The sequence below is a fragment of the Octopus bimaculoides genome, chromosome 22 (genome assembly GCF_001194135.2).
Source record: "Octopus bimaculoides isolate UCB-OBI-ISO-001 chromosome 22, ASM119413v2, whole genome shotgun sequence".
Classification (NCBI taxonomy): domain Eukaryota; kingdom Metazoa; phylum Mollusca; class Cephalopoda; order Octopoda; family Octopodidae; genus Octopus; species Octopus bimaculoides.
This window is the reverse complement of record NC_069002.1, coordinates 17,843,594-17,854,262: the sequence shown is the minus strand read 5'-3', so window position 1 is coordinate 17,854,262 and position 10,669 is coordinate 17,843,594. Positions and strand designations below refer to the sequence as shown.

The 10,669-nt window shown below is 36.9% G+C and overlaps 1 protein-coding gene across 2 annotated transcripts in view; it reads right to left on the bottom strand.

The window, feature by feature from the left end:
- LOC106868002 (transmembrane protein 39A-A) overlaps positions 1 to 10,669 on the bottom strand; it is a 55,029-nt gene that overhangs the window by 33,141 nt on the left and 11,219 nt on the right. For both annotated transcript variants that reach the window (XM_052975712.1, XM_052975713.1), the window contains exons 3-5: positions 9,987 to 10,070; positions 3,451 to 3,605; positions 3,011 to 3,323 (exon numbers count right to left, since the gene is read on the bottom strand). In XM_052975712.1, coding sequence (XP_052831672.1) covers positions 3,011 to 3,323; positions 3,451 to 3,605; positions 9,987 to 10,070 — 552 coding nt within the window. The remainder of the gene's footprint in view (positions 1 to 3,010; positions 3,324 to 3,450; positions 3,606 to 9,986; positions 10,071 to 10,669) is intronic.

The window sequence follows — 10,669 nt, the reverse complement described above, 5'->3', positions numbered from 1 at the left end:
TCCAAATATACATATATATATATCTATATCTCTATATATACATACATACATATCCATATATATACATACATATCCATATATATACATAAATATATATATCCATATATACATAAATATATATATCCATATATACATAAATATATATATATATATACACATATCCATACATACATACATACATATATATATATATATGTACACAGGATGGCCAGAAAGTGACTCACCATGAGAGATATGAAATATGCTTTATTAGCAATGAAGTTGGTTATCCATTATAATAAATGTGTCATAGAGCTCTTAATAAGTGTTTATACGGTATGTGAAACTGCAATGAACCCTCTGATATAACTTTTTATTGCCAGTGACTTGTTCACACACTTCTACAATTGTTTGAAGGTGTACTTGATCATGAATCTTTTCAGAATACACAAGGGCTTTAATTTAGCCTCAGAAGAAAAAGTCCATGGGAGTTAAATCTGGTGGCCATGGTGCCCATTCAATTGGCCTGCATTGCTTGAGCCGTGTTCCTAGAAAAATGTTCATTTCGAAAATCATGAACCTGCAATGCATAATGGGGCAAACCCCATCCTGCTGAAAGCAGAATGGATTTCCGCTTCCAAGAGAATGCACGTGAGACATCACCTTGTTGCAAAGCATGTCCAGATATGGATCACCTGTCAGAGCCCTCAAAATTAAATTGTTCAATTACCTGATTATGCCAAATCCCTCACCACACCATTACCTTATTCCCACCTTGTTGATTATTTGCCTCCATCCAATGAATAATATTTTCAGCAGTTGTGAAAATAGCAATTTCACATTTTGCAAGATGGTGTGTGACTTTATGCCCCACCCCCCTTACAGAAAGGTGAACTTAGTTTACAGCTATCACTTGAAGTCAATGCAAGGAGATAGTAACACAGATGCACACACACAAGTTCTTTAAGTTTTTGCCTACCAAATCTACTCACAAGGTATTGGTCAGCCTGGGGTTAAAGCAGAAGACACTTGCCCATGGTTTCATGCAATAGGATTGAATCCAGACTCATGTGGGAAGCAAACTTCTTACCACACAGCAATGCCTGTGCCTTTATATATATCTATGTATGTGTTGTGTGTGTATACACATAAATACATACAAGGAGGTGCTGAAAAGTTCCTGGCTTTGGGTAAAAGAAAATACAGGATGTATCAGTTAATTATGATTTTATTCAACATATTCACCTCTCAGATTCACACACATACTGCAGTGGTCCTTCAGTTTTTCTAAGCCCTGCAAAAGAGCTAGGAAGGCTGGGCCTCTAACCAGGCCTTTCGCAACCCTTAAAGCCAGGGACTTTTCAGCACATCCCAAACTGCTTCTTAAAAACAATGGAAGGTAAACGGGAGTTGTTTTACTGTTTGAATTGTGGGGCATGATCTCATTGACTGTTGTTTGTAGTATCTTTATGTCTGCAAGTTTTTGCTTAAACTATATGCTTTATATGTGTATGCATCTATGTATTAGTACATGTTTTTGAATAGACAGATGTGTGTGTATGTGTGCACACATGCACATTTGTATGCCTGGTGCGTTTGTGTGGTGTTAGTTGCAATGTGAAGGAGAAACAGAAAAGATGTTTTTGGCCCAAGCAGCTTTTTTGAAAATGAATCATGAAGTTCTCTTTTGTTTCATGTTGCTTTTACTCCTATCATCACCATTTTTCTGTCCACTTTTCCATGCCAGCACAGTCAGACAAAACTGCTGAAGTATTTTACAGGCTCTCCCTTTTGCTAACTCTTACTCATTTCCACGTAAATTACTTATTGCCTAGGTCTCTCACACAATGAATCATTCAGAATCCAGATATATTTTTATAACAGACATAAACAATGTTGCCACTGCCACAGCAATGACATCAGAGTTGCACATAAACAATGCCAACACACACCTATCCATGCACGTACACACTATATGTGCATATTTGTATGACAGGGTTCCATACAGTTTTCATTTCCCAAATTCACTTAAGACACTGGCCCACAATGCCATGTGTGAGAAGTGAGCCTGAAAACACATGGTTGAGCAAAGAACATCTTAACCACAGTCACGCTTCCACTGATATATATATATATATATATATATATATATATATATATACACACACACACATTCAGAAAAAGGGATTGTGAAAAGAAAACAGTGTGTAGTTGTCTTGGCATTCCATTTGAATGTAAAGGGTGACCCATAAGACAACATTCAATCATCATTTTTGCACCCTGACAGGTTTATGGATCATGATACAAGCGTTTTTTTTTTTTTAAATAAATTCTAACTTAATATTTTATTACAATTAAATAAAATAGATAATTTGTTATGTAACAGAGTGTGGTCCCAAAATAAAAATGAAATTTTTTATGAGATTTTTAGCATTCAATTAGCAAAAATTAAAAAAAACTGAAAGACAAATAAATAAACTGATCAATAATTACTGAAAATAAAGTGAAAAAATAAATCAACAAAACTATAATTTGTGTAAAGAAAAAAACAAAAGGTTATAGAAAATTCTGAAAAGCAAAAAGAGGGCTCAAAAGAGAACAAATGTGTCAGAGAAATGGAGAGCTGTTGCTTTCTATTTCTCTGGAAGAGAACTAAAGTGACGATAGAGAAAATGAGATAGAGATTGTAAAAGAGATGTTCTGTCCTCAAAAAGTGAGGATTATGACAAGTTTATGCTTCTTCTTAACATTAATCTACAGTCAGATGAAAGAATACCTGTAGGTTTCTTGGTAGCATTATGGAAAAGCTGGATATCTATGATTAACACATCATGTTATCAGAAGAAAACTGAGACAGAAAGATAGGGAGAAGAGTGGCAGGAAAGAGAAGAGAGAGGGAAAAGGAATGAAAGAAGAGAAAGAAAAAGAGGAGTGAAAAGAAACAGAAGACAGAGAAAATGAAAGAGAAGCAAAACAAAAATACGAGTGCTTTAAAGAGTGAGAATTTACAAAATATTGAGAAATTTGTTACCTGAGCAAAGCAGAGCGGAACAAAAGCCATGTAGTAGGCAGTCAACATGGAGTTGAACAAGACCTGCTTGACTCGATTGTTGAAATCAAGCTTCAAGCACTCCACTTCTTCACGTACTATGTCAGGGGTGAGAGTACAGGTGTGTGAGAGAACACTGTCTTCAGAAGAAATGTGAGACGAATCCTGTGAATTCTTGTGTTTTTGAGAAGATGATGGTGATACAGATTTGTCGACAACTTGGCATGGCCAGAGAAGGTTTTTCTGGAATATTGGCTTCAATGTGAAACCAAAAAGAATCAGATAGGTTGCCAACCTGTAATTTGAGAAAGATAATAGTGCCATATTAGAAAACAAAAGAGGATGTGTCAGGAAGAATGAAATAGAGAAAATAAACTACCGGAATGGTTAAAGCTGACTAGATACACAAGAAATATACTTACGGATAGCACAGAAATAAACTGTTGACGAAAGAATAGCGAACTATCACATGGTAGGCAGACCAACAGAATGTCCCTAGGATTCCTGTAACAATTACCAATTTGATCAACTGAACAAACCAGTAGAGAACACTTTTCTTATTTTTAGAGCCATAAACCTGACAAAAAAGAAAAAAAATCCAAGATTAGAAAAGAAGCAATTGTAGAATAAAGAAAACGAAGAATAATTGAAACCAAAGATTTTGGTACAGTATTTTAATAGGAATTACACAGGTAGAAGGTTAATCCCTTTGAAGGGTAGCACAGTCAATTATTTTATCAATGCCACAAGTAGGATGAAAGGCAGAATTAGAATTCAGAACATAGAAGAATGTAGCTATTTAGTGTAATGTATTTCATCTGCTAATCCAATACCCTAAAGATTAATAATGGATCATTGCTAAACACTGGCATATTCCTTATGCATTTCTACAATTATTTTTCTTTTTAATTTTGTAAGGTATAACAATGTGGTTCAGAAATGTACTTCTCAACCATATGGCTTTAGATTCAGTCCCACTGCATGGCACCTTAGGCAAGTGTCTTCTACAGTAACTTCAAGACAACCAATGTTGATTTAGTAGATAAAAACTAAAAGAAGTCTGGTGTGTGTATTATATATAACCATAATCATCATCATCATCATCAATTGATATCCATGTTAGCATGGGTTGTACAGTTTGATAGGATCCACTGTGTCCGAGAATTGCATTGAACTCCAATGTCTGATTTGGCATGATGTCTACAACTGGTTATCCTTCCTAACAACAACCATTTAACAACATGGACTGAATGCATTTTTCATGCCACCTTGCACTATTGACGTCATCATGTAGTTTGCAGGACAATGAGCTTTGGGGTAGGTAGGGAGGGGTCAGTTTCATGCTAGGGGACCAAGGGATTACTATGAGGTGGATGGGGAGCAGTGGAGATTCCAGCAGAGGGATTTGTATGGCTAGTCATATCTAGTAGGGGAAAAGGTGGGAAGAGAAAGAGAAAATCATCAGTAGAAGCTGTAAGACTAATAATAGCAGAAAGGCACCCAAACTTGTACAAACTTGTAAGATTGTATGGGAAGGAGAATGGAGGGGGGAGACAACCAACATGGGTATGGTTCAAGGGTGGATGGTTCTTGTTTCAACAAGAACCATCAGCTGTGAAATGCAGAAGAGTGGGGGCAGTGATCAGCTACAGTGGTGAAGATGATACAGTCACTGGGGGAGGTAGGAAGGAATAAAATATGACATGGTTGGGTAGTCTGTGGAGGAAGAGGAAAGACATAATGTATGAGGAGGAGGTGGGAGTGTCACTGAAACAGGTTGAGAACCCAGCACTTCCAGAACTCAGTTTTGCTGAGGAAGGCAAGTCTTTCTGACAATCTCATATTGCCAGAGATCCCAGTCCTTTGTCAGCTCATCTGCTGCAGTTCCAGTCACATTGAGTGGACATTGTACTTCTTTATACAGCTATTCTCAGCCAAATGCATCACATGTCCATATCATCCCCAGCTTCTTTCTTGAATACATCTGATCCCTTCTTTACCCAGTTTTTCACTCAGCACCTTTGTACTAATTCTTTCATGAACACTTACATTGCACATCCAACACAGCATGCTCACTGCATTTCTTTCCAGTCTTCTCAAGTCCTCTGCATCCAATACCAATGCAGTGCTGTAGTCCTAACACAAGCATTATGCAAACTGTTCTTCCCTCTTGGGAAAAAGATCTCTGTTATCAAAAGTGGTAGTAACTCCCTGAAATTTCTCCAACCAGTTCTTACTTTAACAACTATACTTCAGAGCAACCACCTCCCTTGTTAATTGTATTTCTTAGGCAACAAAAGTGATCAACTACTACCGAATCATCTGGGCTTTTAAGAAACTCAATTTTAGGTGTGCTTGTATGTACTACTCTAATGCATCTACCACATATAAAGTTTACATTCTTAGACAGTTTGCCAATAATTCCACTACATCTCTCCTATGTCCATAGCTTACATGAAGTACAGCATACGGAATTTATACCTACTGCTTTCCTACATACTGAGCAAGGCTATTTCCCAGAAGGAACCAGGATCCTGTTGTCTTTCCCACTTACTAAAATCTTTCTTTGCCAGGTTAACCTTAAGGCCCCTCAATTCCAGGTTTAGCTTCCATGCCTGAAATTTCTTCTCTAATTTCCCTATAGGTTCAGCTATAAGAACTAGATCATCAGCATATAGGAAGTTCCTATGGACTGCCAATCTTAAACTATTCAGGACTGAGGATTGAACTTTGATGGACTAAATTCTTCATTGAAGCCATGCTAACTCTCACTTTCCTTACAGCATCCTTGTGCGTAGCTTGAACTGCTCGCACAAGCACTTCATCTACACTTAGTTTCCTCAGAGCCCACCAAATTACTGAATGCAGTATCCCGGCAAATGCCTTCTCCAAAGCCAGGAATAGAAATTTATTCTTAACCAGGGATTTTTCCTGCATTTGCCTCACAAGGAAGATTGCACCTGTAGTTCCTCTTCCAGGGACAAAGCCAAACTGCATCTCATCCAGGTGTACTTTATCACAGATCAACTGAGATATAACTTCCTCCATGAACTCCATAACTTGGTCTAAAAGTTTGATTCCTCTAAAGTTGCTTCTCTCTAAGACATCACTTATACCCTTGTAGCAGTTTATGATGATACTTTACATCAGTCTTTGGATATAACACCCTCCTACTTCTCCAGATATTTTAAGCTTCTCTGCAACTATTCCCAATGGGCCTGTAGCTTTCTCCCTTCAGTACTTTACCTACCACATTACTTTCACTCAAATTGCTGGTCCCTCTATTGCGTTAGCAAGGGACAATTGCTGTTTATCCCATGTCTATTCCGCATTCAGCAGCCTTTCATAATAGCACTTCTACACCAGCTTCTTTTGCTGCATTTTGGTAGCAAGTTTGCTTTCATCATCTTAAATTCACCTCTCATTAATGATATCTTCATTCTCTCTCACAATCCTGAACATTTCCCACTTCTGATCCTCACATTGCAGAACACATGCAAATTTCTTCCTTTCTGCCTCACTTTTAACCAAGTATACCTGATGGCTAGATGCTCTTCTAGTTATTATGTAGGGTTTCCTATGACTACCATCATTCCAATCTTTCCAAGTCTGTCTCTTAACCTTGAATGCCATATCAACTTTATCATTCTACTACCATATTACTTTTGGCCACATATCTCATGTAGAGCCCTAAGCAAGTTATTTCATAAAAATTCCCATTTGTCATCTATGCTACAGGTATCTAAATCAACTTCCCTGCATTCAGTGCATCAAACGTTTTCTAAACTTATTCCCAATTGCTGGATCTTTTAGTTTCTAAACCTACTTACTCCATGTTTTTCTTTTCTGTGTTTAACTAGCTCTGATACAGAAGTCACTAGCCACTAACCTAGGTTGCATGGTGTACTCCTGGTGAGAATGTAATCAATCTGACTGGTGTGTTCGCCAAATTGATAGGTGATGAGGTGGTTGGCTGATTTCTTAAAGAGTGTGTTGCAAATTGTTAGACCAGTTGCATCATGAAACTCCAGGACCCTTATACTTGCCTCATTTCTTGTGCTGTAACCATAGCCTCCATGTACATCACGAAAGCCATTAATGTGTTGGCTAACATGTCCATTGAAGTCACCAGCAACAATACTGAGGTCACTATCACTCATTGTTGAAGTAGTCTGCAGATGGATCTCATAAAAATAACCTTTCTGCTCTTCAGGTAATCCTACCTGTGGTTCATATTCTGAGATAAATGTTGCTATTGTGATGCCTATGATTAATCTTAAATTAATTATCCTATCACATACCTTGACTACCTCAATTACCTTATCTTTCTATCTCTCAGCTAACAATATACCTATTCCACCCCTGTCATTGCCATTGTCCATCCAAAAGAGTTTGAACTACTGTCTTCTACCCTTGAGGAGTTTTGGTTGGAGATCCCTTCCATCTTACCTCTTGCACACAACACACCCACTCATCTCTTCAATTTCTCTACATCTACCTTTCATTATCACGATCCTAATGTTTTGGAACCTATAGAAGGAAGCCTGTCTTCTGCAGAAAAACTACTTGGTTCTTTGTTAATCACAGTTTGGCTGCAACTGTACCAGTGAAGAATAAGAGAAGTTGGCCCATACTTGGCCAGCAGATGGTAGATTTACAAGCATCATTAATTTTTTCCTTTCTTTAAAGTTTCAATTTTTCATTTATTATTCATTTCAAACATTTCATTATTTATTCATTCCATTTATTATTTATTCCATATGCTGCATCAGGCGCTGCACAAATTTAATCCACAAATAAGGTCAGGCAATAAAGTAAAGTAAATAGAGTTTAATTCCAAATGCTCTAATGCAATGATGAGTAACTGTTGTAATGTGACATTGCTATGACTGTCATTATGGTTAGCAGGGACCTAGTGGCTGTAAATAAGGTGGTAAGTTGAGTACAGACACAGAAAGTGGAGGCAAAGGATTGCTACCAATTGAGGAGAAATGAGCTAGACTCCCGGGGGTAGATAAAGATGGGCACATCAAGAATAATTAGACCTCATGTCTCTTGGGGACTAACAGAAGACAATCATTAGAGGAGAAATTTAAATAAGCAAAAGATCATGAAGGAGGGGGAAACAAAGAGCAAGTTAAATACTCTAACTTGATAATAAAATAGGGTGGTTATTTTAATCATGCCCGATAAGTTGTCCTTTTAACCCATTTTATACCAACCAGCCTGGTTTTTAACTAAGGCACAAGGTCACATATTTTGGAGGAGGGGCATAGTTAATTACATAGACCCTAATATTTGACTGGTATTGTTTTCTATTAACCATAAAAGGATACAAGATCAAGGCAACCTCAGAAAAGAATGCAATAAAATATGGATTTCGAATTTTGGCACAAGGCTAGCAATTTCGAGGGGAGGGGTTAAGTTGATTACATCAGCCCTAGTACTCAACTGGTACTTATTTTATTGACCTTTAAAGGATGCGGAATTTGAACTCAGAACGTAAAGATGAACAAAATGCCACTAAGCATTTTGCCCAGTGGGCTAACAATTCTGCCAGCTCACCGCCTTATGCAACTAAATATTGCAATGCATCTTGTCCTATGTCTGTAAATCTACCATCCTAAATAATTAAATATTACTAATTCTGCCAACCCCTGTCCTAAATAATATAAATATTTGCTTTATTAGTGTAGACTGAACATGTATAACAAATTAGTTTTCAGTCAAAAGTAGGAGACTTTAAATATTTTAGAACAAATACACTTTATTATAATTACTGATCACATCTGGATCTTGACAACTGACATGAGTCATGGTGGTAGAGGGCAGAGATAACGAGGACACTATTTTAATTGTATGTCGTCTATCAATACAGGCCTTTTGGATGTATGAAAAAATGCATATGCTTCATGCTTGAGATTGGAGCTAATTGAAAACCCACTAATTCAAATATCTGTGACTTTAATTAAAAAAAAAAAAAAAAAAGCATAAATTTAGAGCCAACTTCAATTAACTAGAAAACTGAAAACATCATTAATCAACATAAAGTAAAAAAATGAATGGTATGAACAATGTAACATTAATCTTTTACTCTTTTACTTGTTTCAGTCATTTGACTATGGCCATGCTGAGACACCAGCTCGATGGGTTTTAGTCAAACAAATCAACCCCAGGACTTATTTTTTAAGCCTAGTACTTTATCGATCTCTTTTGCTAAACTGCTAAGTTACAGGGATGTAAACACACCAACACTGGTTGTCAAGTGGTGGTGGAGGGACAAACACAGACATAAAGACATACACACACACACACATATATATATATATATATTCAATGGGCTTCTTTCAGTTTCCATCTACCAAATCCACTCACAAGGCTTTGGTCAGCCCGAGGCTATAGTAGGCAGCACTTGCCCAAGGTGTCATACAGTGCGACTGAACCTGGAACCAAGTGGTTGGAAAGCAAGCTTCTTACTACACAGCCACATATATAAAAAAAAGATTTCTGAGCAGCAAATGCATAAGGTTTTAGTCTCCCTTATTCAACCTCTTCAGTATTGGTGTCATTGGAAAAAAATGCATCCAGTTCTCTCTGCAAAATGGTTGGTGATAGGAAGATCATCCTGTCATAGAAACGAAGGCAAATGACACGTGCAAATAATCTTTGGAAGCAGCAACTTCCAGTAGAAGCTGACTTGGTCAAAGACGACCTGTCTAATTCATACCAACATGGAAAATAGACACAATGAGGATGATCATCATTAAGAAGATTCTAGATGAAGAGGATGCTTAAATAACTTTATGTAAAACAATGAGTTTTATCAAAGTGACTACAATAACTTTCAGAATAAGAAAAATAAACCTAATTACAAAAGTTTACAACAATATTAGTTACCAAATAAATTTAATTAAAGTGCAAGAAATCTGTTTCTCTTTTATGTTAAAAATCAACTTACCTCTTGCACAAAACACCAAACAAGGCGTCGACTCATGAGCAGTAGAAGGAAGCTTACCAAATAAGGGTCAATCAGGTAGAAATTCTGCAAATATTCAAATAAAGATGATCATTTATTATATATTTTTGATCATTCATCATACATTTTTGTAATACTGAATTTCTAATATTTCTTTTTTACTGTTAAGTTCCTTTCACATATCTCTGACAGTTGGTACAAATATTAAGTCAATGGACTGATCAATCTTACCTTTTTAACATTTTTCATTTGTTGTTTGTGCAAATTATGCTGGAATAACCAGATTACAAACTGAGTTTAAACTACTTATGTGGTTAAATTTCAATAATGAGAATACATAAATCATACATACATTGTAAGAGAGAGTATATATATATATATGGAAGAATTTACGAAAGAAACAACAGACGAGGACAGGTGGGGTATATATCATCATCATCATCATCGTTTAATGTCCGCTTTCCATGCTAGCATGGGTTGGACGATTTGACTGAGGACTGGTGAAACCGGATGGCAACACCAGGCTCCAATCTAATTTGGCAGAGTTTCTACAGCTGGATGCCCTTCCTAACGCCAACCACTCAGAGAGTGTAGTGGGTGCTTTTACGTGTCACCCGCACGAAAACGGCCACGCTCGAAATGGTGTCTTTTATGTGCCACCCGCA